At 42.7% G+C, this 22,941-nt stretch overlaps 1 protein-coding gene across 1 annotated transcript in view; it reads right to left on the bottom strand.

The window, feature by feature from the left end:
- Positions 1 to 6,097: 6,097 nt before the first annotated feature.
- Positions 6,098 to 22,941, bottom strand: part of HPCAL1 (hippocalcin like 1) — a 184,821-nt gene continuing 167,977 nt past the window's right edge. The window contains exons 4-6 of the mRNA XM_088444590.1: positions 13,925 to 14,327; positions 8,726 to 8,831; positions 6,098 to 7,168 (exon numbers count right to left, since the gene is read on the bottom strand). Coding sequence (XP_088300716.1) covers positions 7,071 to 7,168; positions 8,726 to 8,831; positions 13,925 to 14,302 — 582 coding nt within the window. The 5' untranslated portion in view covers positions 14,303 to 14,327 and the 3' untranslated portion in view covers positions 6,098 to 7,070. The remainder of the gene's footprint in view (positions 7,169 to 8,725; positions 8,832 to 13,924; positions 14,328 to 22,941) is intronic.

Here is a 22,941-nt window from a genome sequence, read left to right as displayed (position 1 = left end):
TTGAAACTGTTGTAATTCCTACACCGTTCACCCGATTTGGATGTAATTACCCTCAAATTAAATCTGAAAGTCTGCAGTTAAAGCACATCTTGTTTTGTTTCATTTCAAAACCATTGTAGTGGTGAATAGAGGCCAAAATCTGAAAATTCTGTCAATGTCCCAATATTTATGGACCTGACTGTGTGTGTGTGTGTGTGTGTATTAGTCCAGAAATAGGCGTCACTCATGGCGTCTTAGTAAATCAAACATCACATGCTCCTTGTGTATGAATCAACGTTTCAGGACTCTTTAATGGTCCCTTCGTCAGGATACAAAAAGATAAATGACAAATTCTTACCTTAAATACAAACACACACCCAGTGAAAAGCCCGCCGGATTTCGCTCTCGGACGCCACTAGTATGACGTCACTATGGAAGTGCTCCCCATCACCATGGTAACATAGAAAGCTAAGGCTACGGAAGCCTGCAAGGTTATAAAAGAACAGATTTGATTAAACAAAGAGATAAAGCTTTAAAACAATCTAGAGCTTCTCTGTTATCACCCAAGAATAAAACTGCAAAAGAGGATAGGATCCCTTGGGTTAACCATTTCAGTTCTGGCAGTCAGCTTGTATCTCAAACCACCAAAAAATATTGGCCTATAGTCAGTAGTGATTTTGAATTAACATCATTACACCATAAATCGATTATGCACAGCTATAAAAGGGGACGCAGCCTCAAGGATATTTTAGTGAAACCAGACGTAACTTCTAAGAATGTAATAATCTCAGGTGGTAACTTTCTCAGTACAAAGAAACTGGGATGCTTTAGATGCCCCAATTGCACGACGTGCAATTATATGATCAGCGGCAGTAGTTTCCATCATCCGCATACAGGTAGAAAATACAACATCCTATATTACCTTACATGCTCAACAAAATTTGTGATCTATATGATCACGTGCCCATGTAGCAAATGCTATGTGGGCAAAACGGAACGGATGTTCAAGAGCGTATGGTGATACATAGAAGCGCCATTAGAAGTGCTTTAAACAAAGGCCAAAGTGACCAACAACTTCATGGAGGGGAAGCATAATCTTTCGAGCCTACGTTATAGAATTATAGATAATGTTCCACCAAATATATGTGGTGGTGACAGAGCTAAGAAATTGCTTCAGTTAGAATCCAGCTGGATTTTTAAACTAGAAACAATGTCACTAAAGGGACTTAACGAGCAAATCAATTTTCAATGTTTCCTGTGACATTATGTATTTATATTACTGTTTATTGTTCAAAGTATATTAAGTCAAGAGTTAACACTCAAGGCATGTTTTGGAGATAGTATTATAGATACTTTCTTAGGATATTTATTACATTGTGTGAATACATGCGCTTATAATGTTATAAGATTTAATCATTTACTATGACAAGTATTATATCATATACTTTTTTCCACATTAATCATCTTGTGGCTATAGTCAATATTGTCATATTTCTGCAGTGATGCCATTTGCATAGTACATGTATTACCATATAGAATTTTACCTATTGCTTGGCAATTCGTTGTGACATATTTTGTATTTTGACACTTGCAGGCTTCCGTAGCCTTAGCTTTCTATGTTACCATGGTGATGGGGAGCACTTCCATAGTGACGTCATACTAGTGGCGTCCGAGAGCGAAATCCGGCGGGCTTTTCACTGGGTGTGTGTTTGCATTTAAGGTACGAATTTGTCATTTATCTTTTTGTATCCTGACGAAGGGACCATTAAAGAGTCCTGAAACGTTGATTCATACACAACGAGCATGTGATGTTTGATTTACTAAGACGCCGTGAGTGACGCCTATTTTGGACATTAAATATTCCTCCCCGCATCAGGAGAGGTAACGAGGAAGGCACCGGGCGCACTACTATATATTTTTTATGTGAGGAGTGCCGGCATGTTGGATTATATATATATATATATATATATAAAAACCACCCCGCCTTGTGTAGAAGTTAATTGCATTGTGGTTACTGTCGTGGCCTGAGCTCATCACACGTGCCAAGGCTTACTTCCCTGTAGCCTGTGGGGCCAGTATCTGCACACTGATCGCTAGCTGCCACAGTGAGTAGCGATGAGGGTCTCTCCGCGGATCAATCTGTTGACCCACACATGTTCCCCCTTAATCCGGCTATAATTGGCAGTCTTAAAGCACAGGGTATAGTTTCCACATCTTGGCCAAATAATGCTTACTCTTCTCAATTACTTAATTTGTGTATTTTAGCTAAAAGAGAACAAACAGCACAACTCTTATTAATAACAACCGCAGCACATTCTCTTGTCCTATGGCTGATGACACAGGAAGCAGATACATTGTCTGAAAGGATAATTGCACTCAAAGGGGCCTATGTATTAATAATCGTGGAACTGCTATGATTAAGGTTTCATAGCGCGGTGGATATTTCCATTTTTAATGAACATATCCCCGCTATGTACAAAGGGGAACTCACAGGGACAGGGGTTGCGGTAACCAGTATCCTTGCGAGTTATATCTCCGGCAAATTGTAGCATTCTTTCATGTTTGTGAAAGACTTCTCCAGGGGAAGCTGACACTTCGCAAGATCTCTCTCAAGATGGTGTAAACTACCTCTGCCAAATTTTGGTTTGGTACATAGGGGTCAGATTATAGTCCCCATTGAGATGAATCAGCAGTCTGCTGGAGCTTTCTGTGAAATCTCCTACATTGTGTGCAATTAGTATATAGTAACAGTTCATACAATTATGTAGAACCCTCGCTACATAGGCCCCAAACTTGCATTCATTACTGTACGGTTTACAATGTAGACTATAGTTTAGTTCTGAAACAGACCAGAGACAGCGAGGCATCACTAGACCAGTAAACACATATAGCTACAATTAGAAGGAACAGCACATCCCAGAAACGGGATACTTATTAATATTTCATTTATTCAACTACGTCCAAATCTGAATTTTACATTTTGTGCAGTTATCTATTAACATGAAATTGAGAAAACAAACAAAACCAATCCTAAAACCAAAGGATTATTCTGTAGTCAAACTGAGGCTTATTATTACATTTGTTTTATCACGGCCGGGAAGCAGTCTGACTAAATCCTAACACCACAAGCCCGATCGCTGAAGATCCCGACTGGGGCTGGTAATTACCCTAACCCTCCCCCCCCTCTCTTACCCTCCCTTAGTGGTGCCTAAACCTAACAACCCCCCAGGGGTGCCTAACCTAACCTAACCCCCCCCCCCTTCCCGCACCCTAAACCCACCCCTCCTGGGGAGGTGCCAAACCCCAAGTTTCCCCCGGGGGTTCCTAAACCTAACCCTCCCCCCCCCCCCCACAGCTAAGCGTTAACACTGCCTGGCTTACCTTCATTTGGGAAGCCTTCTGTCTAGACTTCGGCGTCGGGATTTCGATGCCTGTCTTTAATCCCGTATTTTGACGCCGGAATTTAGTCGGACAACTTCCCAGCCGTCGGCATTTTGACTGTATCCCCTTTATCCATACAGTAAATGTATAAGCCTCAATGTCCTAACCTCTCTTCATATAATTCCCAGGTCACCAGCCTGGATTTAATGCTCCATTCATCTCTTCTCTCCTGCCCCACAAATCGTTACCATTTATGTAGATGTGATTTGTTGCGATAGTGGGCGGCTTACTGAAGGCAGTATATGTTAGGGAATCTGTATGTAATGCCGGCAGCCGGGATGCCTCCTGTCAGAATACCAACAGCGGCATCCCGAGTAAGCATACGTACCCTACCCTCTTCCCCCCCTAACCCTCCCCACTCTGCACCCTAAACCCCCCCCCCCCCCCCAAAAAAAAAATACTTAACCCTAACCCCGCTACGCTCCCTAAACCTAACCCCAGACTTACCTTGTTTGGGCTGGCATCCTTCGGCTTTCCGGCGTTGAGATTAGGATAGGTGCCGGTATTTCGATGCCTATCCAAGTCCCTTGTCAGGATTTCGATGTCGGTATTGAGACTGAGGGCATTGCGGCCGCCGGTCTTATATTATTTATTTATAAACAGTTTCTTATATAGCGCAGCATATTCCGTTGCGCTTTACAATTGGAACATTAACAGAACAAAACTGGGAAATAACAGACAGATATATAGGTAGGAAGGCCCTGCTCGCAAGCTTACAATCTATAGGGAAATAGGCATTGATACACAAGGATAGGTGCTATATATTGCATTTTGGTCCTGCCAGAATGGAGAGTTTCTTGGTTGGCCACATAATCCAGTCACACAGGAATATCGACCAAATGTCATGAGGATGTGAGAGAAAGACGATGTGTGAGATTGTGTGTGGACTGTAAAAGGGGATGTAATTATAACTACATCCCTATGTCAGGACCACGTTCCATCATTCTGCACGTATATTCTATATCAGTCACGGTGACAGTATAGGGATTATTTATTAAACACTGAAATTCACTTTCATGAATCCAACCAACATTGGGATGATTTCATCCAATTTATCAACAAAAGTAAAAAATGCATGAGATACATAAATACTTGGTTTAATTGGCCTTTTACATATTTTGTCCATCTTTGCAGCCAGCTCATGCAAGTTCAATTTACAAAAGATGAATTTGGTTAGCTCATTTTATGTAACAGTTTGTCTATATACACACACAAGATAGGCCTGTGATGTTATACAACAATTTTCATATGAAAAACCAATGATCTAATGCAAGGGAACTCAACTCCAGTCAAGTACCAACAACAGGTCATGTTTTGTGGCTTTCTTAAAATCATGCACAGGTAAGTTAGTCTACTTTGCTGGGTCATTAATTATTCCATTGCTTCCACAGATAAGCATCCCCAATAGGTTATGTGTTGAGGATTTCTGAGGGTTGAGTGTGAGAACCACTGGTCTTGGCTATTCATATCACACTGAAGGACTCACTGCCCCAGCTGGAGAATTTAGCTATTTTAGGGTAAGCCCTTGGAAGTATTGAGGAGGCCAGTGGTGGACACCTGACAAATGGGGTAATCGCAGCACCCCAATCAGATAATGCTCTGTATTTTGATTATTTACTTGCTGACTTCAAACTAACTTAGTACTTTGTTTACACTGTTTTAAAGTGATGACCAGAGTTAGATGCAAATGGAATTGCAAAATGCGGGCGGGGAAAAAAAAAAGTAGCATTTTTGTGGCCTATTCAGAGTTGGTCGCAGACTGTGGATCCCTCCCCTTGGCGTACCTGGTTCATATGCCACTGGAATACGTCTGGAGGCATGGCTTCACGGAGTACTAAAAAAAAAAAAGCTAAAAATTGTAGTACACATACATACGCATTTTATTTAATGGTCATATGTTGCAATTAATTAGTACCCAAGTGGCTTGGAGCTAAGCAAACTAGGCGTAAACATTTTTTTTTTCCTTAGGACAAGACTCATACCCATGTGGAACGTTGTGCAATAGAGTATGCAGCAAACTTTGGTGTTGCAGTTGGCAGCACCAGCGTGGCTTTTTTTTTTTTTTACCCAAAGTATATGGGCTTACCACGCAAGTGATGGCGTTCATTGCCAAGTATGGAGTCGCTGTATTGGTGCTCCCGTGTACCATTTAGCAGTAACCAAATAATTGCCTTACATATCCATTGCAATGAATAAAATACCTCGGGGCTTATGTAACGGCATGCAATCTGCAGCCACTGTGGAAACTCTTGCGAGTCTTCCTGTATCTTTAAAGCGGCAATAATTTTAAAGGCAAAACCAGCTTGGTTTTGCCTTTAAAAGGATTGCTGCTTTAAAAATACGGAGAGACTCACAAGAGTTCCTACAGTGGCTGCAGTTCGCACCCCGTCACTCTGTGTCTGTGCTGCTAAGAGGAGAATCTCTGTGATACCAAGTCATCCTGCCGTTGTGGCGTGACAAAGACCACGACGGACCTATTGAAGAGTTAAACATGTCGGATGTTGCATGTACATGATTAAACCCAGTTATGCACAACCTTTTACACGTGTCACATAATGGCGTTACCAACTTTGTTCTTTACTCCTGTATCATAAATCTGGACACAACCCACCTAATACAGACCAAGAGAGAAAAAATTATACATTTAGAGAAACAACTAAAATGTTTTTATCTTCTTTATTTTTTGTAAGTTTTAAACACAATAATAGGCTCTGGAACATTTCACATAAGACAGGAATCTTTCTCAAAAAGAAAAAGATGAAAAGAAAAAAAAAAAAAAAAAAGGTTTGCATTCTGTAATTAAATAGTGAAAAAGCCACAATATAGCCGGTCATGCAGTTACTGTTTAAAACAGCTATTTTGTTTTCCCTCACTAAATGTATAGGGGGGTCACAGAAAGTAATGTCCATTCAAGATTATTAGTAAAATCACATATACAGAAAGGATGGTAAATGGGAGGGTGAGTTTATATGTACTCTCTCCACTAAGCCCATTCATAACAAAGGAGGTAGTCCCCTGGCCTGGAAGGAATTTAACTGGGAAAAAACAAATCATAGATATATAATATACATTGAGCTGTACATGCACTTTCTATACATATATAAACAGCACGCACTGATATATATATATATATATATATATATATATATATATATATATATTAGTGTCTGTCCATATATGTGCAGAATAATAGCTTTCTTTATTACATAATTTCAAGCCATTTGTATTTAGGAATAAAAGAAAGGAAAGAAAATATATTTATACTCTTGTGCTTCCAACATGGTCCGTATCTCCTCCTCGGCGTTCGTTGCAAAGTGAACCAGCCATCTTTTTTTTAGTTCAGCATAGCGTCGCGACATAACAATCGGAATGATTTCACATATTTAAAATCCAGGGCAACGACTGTGTAGTTCTTCCTTTGTACCCGGATGTAAACTTACCTGACTCTGGACGCAATGTACAGTAGGAATGTTGCATTACTGGGAGATAAAATAGGTGCAAGGCTGTTTTCTCTAATACACAGAAAACAATCTGGCAGGGGGTAGTTATCCACGAAGAGTAGAGGAATGACTGAGAAGGCATTCACTTGCAAGCAAAGCTTGATTGACAAGCCAGTGTTTGGTTGCGGCTGTCCGTAGGGGCGGAAATCGTTAGAACTGGCTTGTGCTGCTCGGGTCGCATTGTAACAATCGCACAATTGAAGGATCACTCTTGGCACCTTTAATAAATTCTTCGAGGGAAAGTTTACCTAGAAGAGACAGACAGATAAGTAAGCCAGGAAAATGCCACATCGGCCACGCATTTTTCTTCTTATTATTTTTTTATATAAACACGCATTTACTAATTTTATTACATATTTTTATTGAATATTTATTTAAATAGCAGAAAATATTTACCAGTTTCAGTCCGTTTTATGCCCAAATACTGGATTTATGTGGCTAGTAATACTAACTTGTAGTAACATGAAATATAGTAGTCTGATAATGCGACAATACGAAAAAGTAGTGCAATCCTGGGCCATATATCACATCATTAACCTGTGCGAAGCCTGCCATAATTATAGCTGCCTGAAGGCTGGTCACCAAATTTATGCATTAGCATCATGTAAGCAGCAAGAAAGCTCTAAAAAAAAAAAAAAAGTTGGTACCTTGTGACTATTCACAATTGGTCACAAGTGCATCAACAGGCTCTGGTCACAATTGGTCACGAGTGCATCAACAGGCTCTGGTCACAATTGGTCACGAGTGCATCAACAGGCTCTGGTCACAATTGGTCACGAGTGCATCAACAGGCTCTGGTCACAATTGGTCACGAGTGCATCAACAGGCTCTGGTCACAATTGGTCACGAGTGCATCAACAGGCTCTGGTCACAATTGGTCACGAGTGCATCAACAGGCTCTGGTCACAAGTGCATCAACAGGCTCTGGTCACAAGTGCATCAACAGGCTCTGGTCACAAGTGCATCAACAGGCTCTAGTTTTGCATGTCAAGTGGGTACAATAAAAACTTATTGACTGCACTCTCTCAACTCTTCTTTTTATAATACAGTCTGTTATATTTTATAGATGGAGGTCTGAAAAGCTACGTAAAATGTCCATTTTCTGTTTCTGCTTTTACATTATGGTTTGCCGGAACATTTACAATATTTGTGTCAAGTGAGGTTTTAAACGTTAAAAGCATAAAGCCGAGCTCGACCGATGTCATGTTCTGCATCCTTCTGTCAAATGAATTATGTTGAGAGCCGCAAAGTGTCGGCCCTCTTCTAAATGGCATGTCATTATCTTACAATAATAGCCCTTCTCTATGGAAACATAGCTTATACATATCCGAAAGAGAATAAATGGCAAAAAATAGATTTACAGGAAAACGGCTCTCCTGTAGGAGGTTTATAATTATAAAGCTTCTTTCGTAAGTAGTCAGAACACAATTCCCTGCTTACCCGGAATAGGACTAATAAGCCTCTTTGTCAGAGCTTCATTTTAAAACATAAAACATGGATAAAAGGCAAATGAAGCTTAATGAGGCCGATTTATTAAACATATCAAGAAGGTTAAAGGTCTTAGGTAGAATTAAATATATCCTCCATGTACGATCGGAGCCAGCTTAGAGGCATTTGCTATGGTGCAATCACTACGGAAGAGGCTAAAAACCAAAGTACAAATACATATAGTACATTATACAAGTACAAGTACATTATAGCGAGAGTGAAATTCTAAAAACCAACACAAAATCGTTTGATAAAATGGAAATGTTAATGTTTAGTTTGCTTTCAATTTATATTAGTATTGTGACGTGCTGCTGTACCATCGTTATTAGTGTCCATTTGCTTGAAGATTTTGTCTGTTCTCTTCTCGGGTGTAGACTCATCTTCTGGCATTTTCATCACAGATGACACCATCTTGTAGATCGCCTGAGGAGCGATTATTGGCGAAAAGCAAAAAAAAAAAAAAGTGTCATAATTAATGTTATCTGAAAAGCGGAGACACTTATCTGCAATTGCCTTTGTTTCCTAGTTAGAAGTATTGTCTGCCTCAGGACAACTTACTTTCCAATTACTAAACATCCATGACCCCCAATCTGCATTCAGGCATAGATCTATCCACTCCAACAGCCACCGTTATCCCTACTTCCCAACTCTGTCCCACTGACCGTTGTCTGATCCATGGCTACCAATCACTGCGGTTATGCACAGCGTGGCAGCAGGAAACCGATACCAAGCCCACCAATAGCAACAAACAGGTGTTTGGAGGAGGGTGCAGATGGCTAAGGGGTAGCCATATCCCCAGAGGCATGGCCCCGCCTCCTGTCCGGCTTACTGGATTTGAAGTGTTTTGGGAGTATTCCATTACCCGATTATCACAGCCAGCCGGCACAGTGTTCCTCCAATAGTACACCAGTGTATACATTAATGCAGGGCTCGACAAAACCCGGGGCCATGGCGACCAGATTTGGCTGCCTGGTGACCAGGTTTTCAGCAACCCCCGGGTCCTGTAGTGCAGACCGCGAGCGCGGTCCACACTACAGAGTACAAACATACAGCCGTCAGAGGCGGCTGTATGTTTGTTATAGCAGCCGATGAGAGTCTGTCAGACTCTCATTGGCTGCTGCGTCGTTCACGGAGTGAGCCGGCTGGAGCTCACTCATGAGCTCCACCTTCCGGCTCACCCCGCAGCAGGTTGGGAGAGACATCACATCATGACGTCTCTCCCATAGTGCAGAGCGGCCAGGAGGAGCGGACAGCGGCGGTCATCGGCAGGAGCGGGATCAGGTATGTTGCGTTTTTTTTTTTTTTTTAAGGGGCACTGCATAGGGGGGATGGCCGCTACTATAGGCACACAGCATAGGTGGGGGTGGCCGCTACTGTAGGGACACTGCATAGGTGGGGGTGGCCGCTACTGTAGGGACACTGCATAGGTGGGGGTGGCCGCTACTGTAGGGACACTGCATAGGTGGGGGTGGCCGCTACTGTAGGGACACTGCATAGGTGGGGGTGGCAGCTACTGTAGGGACACTGCATAGGTGGGGGTGGCCGGCCGCTACTGTAGGGGCACTGCATAGGGTGGGGGGGGGGCGCTACTGTAGGGGCACTGCATAGGTGGGGGGGGCCACTACTGTAGGGGCACTGCATAGGGGGGGGGGGGTGGCTGCTACTGTAGGGGCACTGCATAGGTGAGGGGGGTGGCCGCTACTGTAGGGGCACTGCATAGGTGTGGGTGGCCGTTACTGGGGACACTATGGGGGGCTACTACTGGGGTCACTGCATGGGGGGACTACTACTGGGGGCAAAGCACAGGGGGGGCACTTCTGGGGGCACCGATTAAAAAGGCACTACATAAGGGAACCACTACTGTGGGCACTGCAGAGGGGGGATTACTACTGGGGGCACTGCAGGGGGGGGGGACTACTACTGGGGGCAAAGCATAGGAGGGGGCACTTCTGGAGGCAAAGCATAGGGGGGGCACTTCTGGGGGCAAAGCATAGGGGGGGGCACTTCTGGGGGCACTGATTAAAAAGGCACTACATAAGGGAACCACTACTGGGGGGCACTGCAGAGGGGGGGGGATTACTACTGGGGGGCACTGCAGAGGGGGGGGGATTACTACTGGGGGCACTGCAGAGGGGGGATTACTACTGGGGGCACAGCAGAGGGGGGATTACTACTGGGGGCACAGCAGAGGGGGGATTACTACTGGGGGCACAGCAGAGGGGGGATTACTACTGGGGGCACAGCAGAGGGGGGATTACTACTGGGGGCACAGCAGAGGGGGGATTACTACTGGGGGCACAGCAGAGGGGGGATTACTACTGGGGGCACAGCAGAGGGGGGATTACTACTGGGGGCACAGCAGAGGGGGGATTACTACTGGGGGCACTGCAGAGGGGGAGGATTACTACTGGGGGCACTGCAGAGGGGGAGGATTACTACTGGGGGCACTGCAGAGGGGGAGGATTACTACTGGGGGCACTGCAGAGGGGGGGGATTACTACTGGGGTACCCAGTTAGTGGTGTGGCCATGGAGGTTGGTTGTCAGGGGCGTAGGTGCTCAGTAATGCTTCCCGGGGGCTCCTACACTTACATCCTTGCTCCTAAGTTTTAGAAAACTTTGTCAAGCCCTGCATTAATGACAATGACTATGCCTTTAATCAGTGCTTCTCAAACTCTGTCCTCAAAAAACACTAAACATTCCATGTTTTAAGGGCTTCCATGCTTGAGCACAGCAAATTCCTCAGTCATTTTGATTTAACGGTCTTCAAGCATGGATATCCTTAAAACTTGGACTGTTTGTGTGTCCTGAGGACAGTCTATGAGCGGCACTGCTTTCAGTAATACAAAGTGTGTAATGATCTTGGACTCTCAAGCTGTGGTAAGTGTACTCCAAGGGGGTCCTCACATAGATAGATGGGCTACTTTTGTCCATTGGCATTCAAGATAACACTTATAAATTATATACATAACTAATTAGGAGTACCTGAAACACATCATGTGGCCTATTCAATTAAGTGCGCATATGGAGACTCGGCAGGTGGGAAACACTACTTTCTGCTCGCGCCCCATAGAGGTCCAGCATAGTAAGCAATACAGTATGTTACTTCTTATACCTGGGAGTGCACGCAGCCACACACCAGCTCGTGGCCGATTGCCAAGGGGTAGCTTAGTATAACACTGATGAGGGAATACGCCATAGAAATACACTCACAGTAGGAGGGGAGGGGGCCCTTATCACAAGTAAATGTGAGTAAGAAAAATAAAACAACAAGTTGGAGAAACCCCATGTTAGAATCTATGGATACAGATTTTTGCAAGCGATAGAATTTCCAGAAATAAAGGATATGACCAGTGTTAGGTGCTAGGTGGCAGCATATTACAGCAAACAGGTTATAGTAATAATGGCATCTCTTCAGAGGTTCCGCAGCACCTGGGTACTTGTCTCCTGTTCACAATCTCTACACACTTTAGTTTTCCATTTACATTTCATTTTTGTGACCTTATGCTATGAAACCTCTCTCTGATGGAACAAGTGATACAGAGCATGATTCAGAGCAATACGCTATTGTGCAGTCGCTGCGCCTTTGGATGCTGCGACTGTGCAATATGGTAATGCCGTAGGAGGCATCATGTAAATAGGCACCTTCTGTAATCAGTAGCTCCGTCCGAAGACGCAGCATGGAATCATTCTGCGTGGCCATCGGTTATCTGAGCAACCTTCAAGTTTCACGCAGCTGAAGCCAGTGAAGCTGCCTGATGCCCCCCCCTGCGCTCCGCCCCCAAATGGCCACAGCCAGTCAATCGGGCTGCGACGTCCGGGCACTGCGAGCTTGTCGGAGGAGATCGGCACATGCGCAGTACATCCTGTTTACCTACAACTGTGAATCAGACCCTATATACCGCTTCCACATTAGTTATTGTTACACATAGTATGTACCGTAACTGTATATAAGGAGGGGAAAATAAAGATTAAGGGGGTCTATGTACTAAGCCTTGGAGAGAGAGAAAGTGGATGGAGATAAAGTACCAACCATTCAGCTCCTTTTAATTTACTATGTTTGAAAAATGACAGGAGCCGATTGGTTGGAACGTTAGCTCTCTCCACGGCTTAGTACATAGACCCAGAGATATTTTGAACTCTTGATACTTTATATTAAGGACTAATCTGAAGAAGAAAAAATTATCCACTTACCAAAGACAACAACATATTTCCCATTTAGGTTTCACAATCATTCCACTTTAAAACACTGATTATTTTTCAAAGCTCTTTGCAGTAACTAAAATATGTGGGTTACAGGAACCACCTTAAACTATTTCTGGAACAGTTCACAAAATAACGGCAATAGAGGGTTAAGCAGCACAAATGCCCTAATTTGTGATGTGATCACATTCAAAGATCATACAAATACTGTATTACTCCTGAACAACTGCAAGCAATGTAATACAAGCTCAGGAAATGAGGGTAACGCCGCTTCGTACTATTGATCGCCTGTTACTTAAAAATTGTAAAGTGGTCTAGATTGAAAGATCATAATGCTACAGCTGGCACATGCTCAAATTTTACATTTGTTCTTAAAAATGAATCACATTATTTTACTGGAATATAGGTTTTATATTGATTGTTTTCAAGTACATAAATAAGGCTATAAATTATGGCAGATAATTGGGAAACTGGCGCCGAGCACCAGCAGTATTCACTCAAACAAAACAAACTAAAAACAAAATTCAACCAGAAGGTAACTCAAAAAAAGTACTTTCTTTCATGTATATAAAGTGGCCAGCCTTCCCATAGGAAACCAGTTGTTTGTGCTAGCGAGAAATCGGTGGAGAAGAAAATAGAAGGAGTCTGATAGTGCATTCATTTTATTTTAGACTGGTGGAAAATGTGAAGGTGCAATTAAGCTGGGCTCACCCCAAAAAAAAAATTTAAAAACATGAATAAGCTTATCCAAAAAGATTCTTTGATGTCCAGAATATCATCGGCTTTGTTAGACCTCATCTTCATGGGAATGGGCTCCTGACCTGAGAGAAGTCTACTTATTGGGAGGTTCAATGGACAATTTGATGTGATTCAGATAAGCCCGATACTGTATCTTTTATCTATACACATCTTAACGTTGGTACGCACAATTAAACGTGCCTTCACATTTTCCATCAGTCTTATTGAAATGTACTTTAAGGCACCTGCTGTTCTCTTGGCCAAAGATTTATTGTTGGGGACTCAGAGCTGAAAAGAGTGGGAAAGTGCAAGCTGGAATTTGACAAAATCCACAGAAGTTGGAGAACCCAAACATGGTCTAAAGGTGGTGACACGTAGTATAGTCCTGCCTCAGATCACTTCCATGGTAACTGGAGAGTGTACAGAAGACAACACATCATAGACCAAGAATGGTTATCTTCTAAAAGCATTTAGCAACATATCTTACAATGACCATGGATTCTGACTGGATTATTATTGCACCACACTGCAATAATCCAGACCAATTGCTCTATTTTTGGGGGTTTCTGGTTCTTACCTGGACAATTTCCAGCATCTCTCCGCGACTTATATAACCATTTCCATCGAGGTCATACATACTGAACGCCCACTTAAGCTTTTGTTCCAGTTTCCCCCGAGAAGTGACACTAAGTGCGATGATAAATTCCCGAAAGTCAATCGTCCCATCGCCATTTGTGTCAAAGGTGCGAAACACGTGCTCGGCAAACTTTGAAGCATCGCCGTACGGGAAGAAGTTTGCATAGATCTTCTTAAACTCTTCTACCGTTAGGTGTCCGGTGGGACAATCCTTCAGGAAACCTTTGTACCATTCCTGCAGCTCATGGTCTGTGAACTCTGTGTTTTCCCGAAGATCCTGAAGAACCTCAGGTCGCAGTTTACTGTTCTGCTTCCCCATTCTGAAGCTTCTTTAGAAGTGAAACCTGGAAAATACATAGGTATGTGCTCCGTTAGAAAAACAAAATAAGTAAACTGCATGTATGCAAATTATTTCACCAACTTCAAGTAATAGAAACTGTTCCCTCTATCGTGCTAATGGTGCACTTTTAGTATTTTTACACCCACTCAACTATTATGCCCAATTTAATACTAAAGTACTAAATAAAGAAATATAGTACTATAGTGGCACATGCCAATATTTTATCGCTCACAAAAACCTATTTTGTCCGAGTTCAACTACTGTACATACATAGACACACAAACAGGTATTAAAACTCAAAACAAATGTATACAAAAAAACATGTTATATATAAAACATACTGTACAAAGTGGGCCAGATTATTATGAATAAAGTTACAGATCTGCCATTTAAATAAAAGAAAAGTGCAGCAAAATGTACAGTTTTAACCCAAGAATATGTAATTAACCAAGGTTTTGGTAAAATTACCACATCTCGCTAAATGACAATGAAACAAATATTTTGCAAAATTGTGAACTATAATTTGTATGTAATATACAATTATTTTAGCACAATACATTGGTGAAAGTATATGCTAATTCCTCAGTAAAACTAGTAAAATATAGTCCTGAATCAGAATGGGGTGACACCGTAGTAGGTACTAGACAAGAATACACTGAATTTTGGGTACAAAATGGTCGGTGAAAGTTGTCGCTAAAGGTCAGGCCCCTATCATTTTCTTCTGCTCGAATTGGTAAAGCACCGAGTAAGGTTTACCCAACCAATTCAAACAGTTCAAGACAAACCTTGTAAGCTACTTACTGTGTGACAAGCAGCAAGCTCATCCCACCTATTTAAGAGGTCACAAAAGTTGAATGAAAGCTCAATATTTCACGTTAATGACATGTTATATACTATGTAAATACAGAGGTGCCCACATACATCTATCCTCTGTGCGCTACAAGTCATTAACGCACGGAACTGGTGAGCGCCGCGTGACTCGGTAGCGCAGATTGTCTTTTCATGCGGCTTTCTCTTTCAATGCGTCTTATTCACAAAGCGATGCGAATAGGACGCACAAGTGGTTGCACAAAGAATATAAGAATGCGGCGTATCATTTAATCAGCAGAATCTGCTTGTACGTCCTGTTCACATCACACTGCGAATTTAAGACTCGTTTAAAAGGGAAAAAGTCACAAGAAGAGACGCTCGGCGCTACATAGTCACTCCATGGCGCGGCACGACTAGAAGGGCTGTTTAACGCCCAAGGAGGCTAGATGTATGTGGACACATCTGTACATCAACACCGTTTTTAGCCAGGCTTCCAAATAAACACATTTATTTTTAATAGACTTTAATGAGACCAGCAATTACATCAACATAATTGAGAAGATACAGAAATGCTAATCTCCTTATAATACTGCATCCATTCGAGTGCATTTTTAAAATGCATTTAATAGGGGGGTTTAATAAAAAAATAAAACTTTAATCTCTGCACAACCAAAACATTATTACTTCAAAGCTGTTTTGCAGTCTATAAGAACCTTCCTATTTCACTAGCAATGTTGTGTACACTTACTTTATAAACCATTTATATATGTGGAAATCTTATAAAAAAAAAAAAAAAAAAATAATATCTATAATATACACACACATACAAAATAAATAATTATTATATATATATACATATTCTGGTTAACTCACCTAAACTTTAATATACAATAGGTACCAATAAAGAGGTGAAAGATTTTCCAAATAAAACACTGAATTAAAAAACAAATTGCATTTAAAATGGTCAGACAAATACACCAGATAAATGTATATAGTAAAAATTCCTCTCTTTTTTTATCCACAGACCTGTTATGGTCCCGTAATTAAAAGACATTAAAAAAATACCCTAATTTCCTGCAAATTAAGCAGCAATCAACCAACACGTTTCGTCAATCGCGACTGCTTCAGGGGCACTTGAACAAGGAAAAAAACATGAGGTGTCTTATTATGGCTATTTTAAAATATTCTCATAATACTCAGGATTAATCATCCTTAATATTTAAACAAATGGGGCTCTACGGTTAAAGCAATCATAATTTAACAATGACTACACTTACAATTGTCCCATAATGTAGTTAAAACTACTTATAAATATAACAAGCAATCTTTTGTGTACTATAATCATATAGTATAATATAAAATAGTTCGATATAACATAAGTATAACATAGGCATAACAGCCAATTTTTCATAATATAAACATATTTTAACAATCGCTACAACCATCCCATAATACAGATCAACCGTGATACCTTCAACTTATTTATCTTGGGCCGTACAGATAATCTCTCACTTTCCAAACCTATTATAAACTCATGGTCTGTAAACAATCTCCCAATTTTGGAACTCTTGGTTAGTATTAAAATGACTTGATTGTGAGACCCTAGTAAAAGGTAAGATTTACATTAACTTAACATACACACAGCTGTATATAGAATGCTGTAATAACCTTTAAATTAAAATGTAACTCACATGTCGTTCCTGTATTCACCAGGTAGTAGCCAACCCATGGACTCATGAATTGAACAGCAGTTTATGCAGAGTTGTTTATATAAGAACTGCATCTTTACACTAACGATAATAAACCAACTATATATATATATATTATATCTATATCTATATATCTATCTATATATCTATCTCTGTTCGGCCACAAACTCCAAATTGGAGTAGGTATTCATACAAATGGGTTGACAACACTGAAGTGCACTATAATTGTGGTGATTTTCTCACTTGATAAAAGTAGCGGTAACTTTGCATAAACCATCAATATTGGAGGACGGTTATCAGTACCACTTATTTGGAGGGGCAAACGCAGGATTTCTAGAGGGGAGTTTCCAAATGCTTGATTTTAGTGCAAGCGTGGCCAGTCCACAGAGGGGGGTTTCCAGGCAATCGGAAACCCCCCCCCCCTGCGTTTGCCTATGACTTGGGAGTGTAAACTTGTGCGGCCATCTGACAAAGGCCTGGATGAGGCTGCTCAGTACCAGGATCACTGATGAATTGTGTGATTTTGTGAATATACACATGCACAGACTGTACCTTACAGATATTGGTAGTGCAGAACATACAAATTTTGGCATGGAGTGAAATATTAAATACAGAACACCTACTCTCCCGCAGTATGATTATACATACAAACAAGGATTGGGGGAAATTATGCAGGGAGTTGACGGGAGTGTGGCACTAGCTGCAAGGGTCACTGTGGCTGGGCCTCTTGATCGATAACCGAAATGACTACAAATAAATCGAAAAGGATAAATTTCACGTTGTTCTAATTACATTTATAAAAAGTTATATATTGTTGGTACTAAGCATAACAAAATATTTTATTGCAATTTACGGTTTAAGAAACATCGTGGGAAAGGAAAGGGCTAGAGGCAGAGAGAAAATCGATAATTTCTTTGGTCCTGGCACATGAGGCTCTTCTAAGGCTGTGGCTGGCCACACATCGGCAGGTCCTGGTGGTTGACAGAATTCAACAGAGCAGGTCATTAGCCAATTTGAACGATAACCCAACATACATATGACGATGGGGATCACCTGCCACACATGGGCATTTTCAAATTAGTGATTGCCATTGTCTGTGAAAATCGTGTAGTATTTAGTTAGGAATACGATCAGATGCGCGCTCCCGTCGCTCAGGGCCGGATTAAGGTCTGTGGGGGTCCCTGGGCAACAAACTTGTGGGGGCCCCTATATACCACCATTTCTGGTCACCCTAGGAACATTTTTTTCCCCTTTTATTCATCTTAATGTCACCAGTAGTAAGGCTCCTATTGCAATGCCCACTGTAGTAGTGCCCCTTATGCAATGTCCCCAGTAGCAGTGCCCCTTAAGCAGTGCCTCCAGTAATGGTCCCCCCTATATAGTGCCCACTGTAGTAGTCCCCCCTATGCAGTGCCCCCTGTAGTAATGCCCCTTATGCAGTGCCCCCTGTAGTGGTCTCACTATACAGTGCCCCTTATATAGCGCCCCCAGACCCAGTACTGGTCCCCCCCTATGCAGTGTCCCTTATATAGTGCCCCCAGTAGTAGTCCCCCCCTATACAGTGCCTGTAGTAGTAGTCCCCCCTATGAATTGACCCTAGTAGCGCCCCCCCAGTGCCCCCATGAAGCGGCCCCCCTATACAGTGACCCCTGTAGCTGCCTCCCCTATGCAGTGCCCCTTACACACAAAAAAACCCAAAAAACCCCCAACTTAGCTGAATCCCCGCTCCCGAAGCGACCGCCGCTGTCCGCTCCGAGTCACGGCTCTTCTCCTGCACTATGGGAGAGACGTCTGCGTCATGATGTCTGTCCCATCATCACCCACTGCGGGTGGAGCCGGAAGGCGGAGCTCATGAGTGAGCTCCAGCCGGCTCCTTCCGTTGATGCAGCAGCCAATGAGAGTCTGTCTGACTCATCAGCTGCTATAACAAACACACTGCTGCTGCTGGCGGCTGTGTGTTTGTAACTGTGTAGTGTGGCCGCACTCACTGCGGCCTACACTACACTAGTGGCGGGGACACTAGCGACGGGTGCAGACAGCGGACGCCGGTGCAAAGCCACTGGCTGCACCGTTGCTAGTGGGGGCCCAGCCGTGTGTGGGGGCCCAGGGACAACCGCCCCTGTTGCCCCTTAATCCGGTCCTGCCGCCGCTGTTCTACCGTATCTTATGATCAGACATGCAGCCCATATTATTGGTTGTGATCGTATGCAGATTGTGCCGTGTTTTTGCGCACACGATGCATCGTGCGTCCGAGCTTATATCTATTATTATCGCATGTTTTTGGTGAGGCACACGATCGATCGTATCACGGCCAGTCCTATAAGGGCGAGTGATCGTACATCAGATCGTATGTTCATCGTGTGTGAAAAAAGCACCAAATCGTACTGCCGGGACTGCCAGAGAGTTGAAGGAAAACCGTATGATGAATCGAATCTTATGCTTGGCTCCTCCCCCCCTTCCCCCCAATTATCGTAGCCTGCTATCCCGCATGGCAGCCCTACTAGCACAATTTTCAGCCCAGTAACTACACAGACCGGATATGAAAAGAATCTTCATCCATCAGAAAGAAAAAAAAACAAGACTGCACAAAAATGACTATAGTGTAGCAGACATAGAAATACCTAGCAATGTCAGACTGCAGTGACTTTCCGAGCAACTTCTCTTATGTAGCTATAGCAGTACATTGTTCTATGTTTGGTGAATTCAGTGTCTCTGTGACCACGCTGGTTCTCACTGAATTAATAGGATGCATTTCTATGGATATGGCTCGGAAAATGGGTAATGGGTGCAGGTAGATAATGGAATTTAGGAGCAGCTACATAGAACACAGATAATAGGATCATTGTGTGCTGGGTAAATGGGTGACTTTGGAAGGCATTTATTACACAGAATTCAATGGTCTTACTTCTCGACCCAGGAGAGTCCAGGATTGTGGCCATGGAAATCCGCCACAAGGTCTCCAGAGCGTCCTGCTGTTTCCAGGGCCGTCAACTTGCTTTCCACCTAAATGTTTAACTAACGAAGCTCGTTTTGGTATAAAACCTCAATATATCATGAACAGTAAAGAAAGTCTCTCAGGATGTTTTTAACTTACTCAGGGGCCAAAAATATATATATTTTTTTTTAGCTTCAATTTAGGGCCTCAGCAAATTTCAGGTCACATGTTGTCGCAGTTTAAATTGCAAAATGGTGGGAGCCCTAAGCATGGAACGCTCTACCAGAGGTCATACACCCGATACAACAAAACACAGGGCCGTAACTAGGGTGGTGCGACCAGTGCCATGGCACAGGGCACCGCAGGGCAGGAGGAGCTGTTTGGGCCTGTCAATTTTCCTGTATATTATCATTCTCACTTGTAGCTTCCTCTTCTTTTATCCCCAGCATCTCCTGGCCTCCCCTATCAGCCACAGAAAATAATATGGTGGCCGTTCTGAAATTAAAATCTTAATGTCACATGGGTGCCTCATTTTATGGCTTGAGAAGGATGGCAGCTCTTTGGTGATGTAAGCTGGTTTGTACAAGTCCTCGTGTTTCTCGTCTAGCAGAGGACAGGTTCTTGCAGCCTCTCCCCTGGCTTCAATGAGAAGTTCCTGTCCGTGTATTTGCAGAGACGCTGCATTGGGAACAAATCCTGTTGCTTTTCAATTTTCTAATGGTACAATGCTGCCAAAGACACATCCTGTTCTGGGGTTGCTAAACACTGCTTAATGACGATATACACAGCTGCTCACCAATAAACTAGAAAACATACGAGCAGGAAATTAGACCCTGCATGGCCATTAATTAATTAAAAGAAACCAGCTGCCTATATGCAAATGTGTTAAAAGACTGCACACGTCTACAACATGGAGATCACTCAGCTGTTTTTATTTTCCTTTTAGAGGCTGATTGAGTGTTATACCTAGTGCAGGTCCCCGCTGTGTCCAATTCGTCCACTTAATAGCAACTATATTGAAGCCATGCTAGTCTAATCTATAATCTATTTGCTTTTACCACAATGCCTTTCAGTTCTTCCATTTGTCTTCTCGTAAGTAAAAAGCGCTATAATGTCCATCAACTAATTGTTACTGCTTAGAAATAATCATTCTAAACTTTTTAGCTATGCTTGTGCTCTGAAAACATGAATACATAGCTCTAAACCTGGAAGTGGTGCCAAGCCATGCTGTGTCTGGAAAGGTCATTGTTAATATGCAATACCTCAAGAACAAGGATTACATGTAGACATCTATGACAGTCAGGGCTGGATTCCAGCTATTTTTCTTTTGTGAGTCCGTCTTTCTCATAATATATTGCTGGCTCTTAATTTGACTCCTTAATTCTTTATTGTTTGGTCCCCCAGCCAGGTCAAATAATTTTTACCTACGGCAATCTGATACATGTATCAGACAGAACAGAAATTATACCTTGTTGTGCATAAAGGGGTGGCTATTCAAATGAACCGTTCGCTCTTTGCGGTCTGTTCATGCCTCTATGTCTGAACGAGCGAACAAAACTTGCGGGCGTTTTTTGGATAACTACGCCCCCTGGCCGCTCGCATCCTATGTCATGTCCGCTATTTATTAGATTAATCGAGTACATCGACCAGCGTATGAACTGCTCGCTATTCTTTTGGTTGGTTTTTCCTACCACAAATTTGCGAGCAGTTCTGACTATAAAATAACCCAGTGACGTGGTCAATGACGCTGCTGTATTAATTATGCACACCCATAAGACGCCCGTTTTGACCTTTAAGCACGCCTGCGTTCTGATCTCCACTCCCCGTTTTCAAGCACCTTCCCCTGTTACCACCCACATACGCCTCCTCCTGTCACTCATATTAGCAGGCATTAGCTATTTAGCGAACAAACGATTTTCGGCCGCACTGACTGGTTCGCGCATGCGTATTACGATCCATACGCATGCGCAGTTGGGCAAACATCGCTCGGAACGAACGAGCAGCCGCTTATGAGCGGCTCTGAATCAGGCCCTTAGGCTTCAGAAGTATGATGTGTCCTCATACAACTAGCCCCAAATAAGCCATGTGGCGCGAGGGGCCTGGCATGAGTGAGCTGCTGGATCCCGTGCGACTCCTTTTTGAGAGTCTCTCTTAGCCAAAAATGACTGGTACTTGCAATGCGATGTGACTTAGATGCACAAGACTGCTGCACTGGATTAGTTTAATATGCAAAACTTGAATATCTGTGGGACCTGGTGCGCCGAGCAACAGTGTATGTGGAAACACCTATAGTTAGGGGCCTATTTATCACAATCTGCATATTTAGTGCTGTTGCAATGAGAATTTGACTAAATTTGCAAAGCAAAATTAATATATTTGCTGGAATTTACCAATATTGTCTTGCTGGGACATTGGCTCCAATAAGAGCCCGTGCCAGCACAGAGTTGGAAGTAGCGTGATAGCTTATGTTTGGATCCGGCCAGCCTAATGTACATGTGCAGCTGTCTGTACAATTTACGAAGGAGTAGCCCACTGTCTACTATCCGTTAATGCCATCTACAGATGGAGTTAGTGGCTGGGACGTCTCATCCCGGAGCTTGGTAAATTCAACAGTTTTTAGCGACCTATGGTGGCTGCCATTGCAGCTGGAGGGAGCGCAGATACCAGATAACTGCGGTCCCCCTTTTTACATCCTTGGGATATTAAGATTTTGCAGGGATCCCATGAAAACAGCTGTTTATAGGGGGGGGGGGGGGACCTCTACTGATTTAATTACCCATTAACAAAGTTATATATTTCTTAAGGAAAGAGTAAAGCCACTACGGTAATGTATATACTGGTAGGTTAATTGGCTCCCAACAAAAATTAACCCTAGTGTGTATGTGTGTGTGCACATGTGATGGGAACATAGATTGTAAGCTCCACTGGGGCAGGGACTGATGTGAATGGCCAACTATTCTCTGTAAAGCGCTGCAGAATATGTGTGCGCTATATAAATAACTGGTAATAATAATAATAATGTATGTGAAAGGATGTGTATAACTGAGCTAAATATTATATAATAAAGTGCTTATATTGATCATTATGCCCTCCTTCATGTACTCTGCAACAGGGTGGGCAATGCAGGTGCTTCTCTAGCTGAGCCAGCAGTGTGGCAGCCTTGC

The sequence above is a fragment of the Taudactylus pleione genome, unplaced genomic scaffold, assembly GCF_031769625.1.
Source record: "Taudactylus pleione unplaced genomic scaffold, aTauple2 ptg000367l, whole genome shotgun sequence".
In the NCBI taxonomy this organism is placed as follows: domain Eukaryota; kingdom Metazoa; phylum Chordata; class Amphibia; order Anura; family Myobatrachidae; genus Taudactylus; species Taudactylus pleione.
This window is presented reverse-complemented; position numbering and strand designations above follow the sequence as displayed.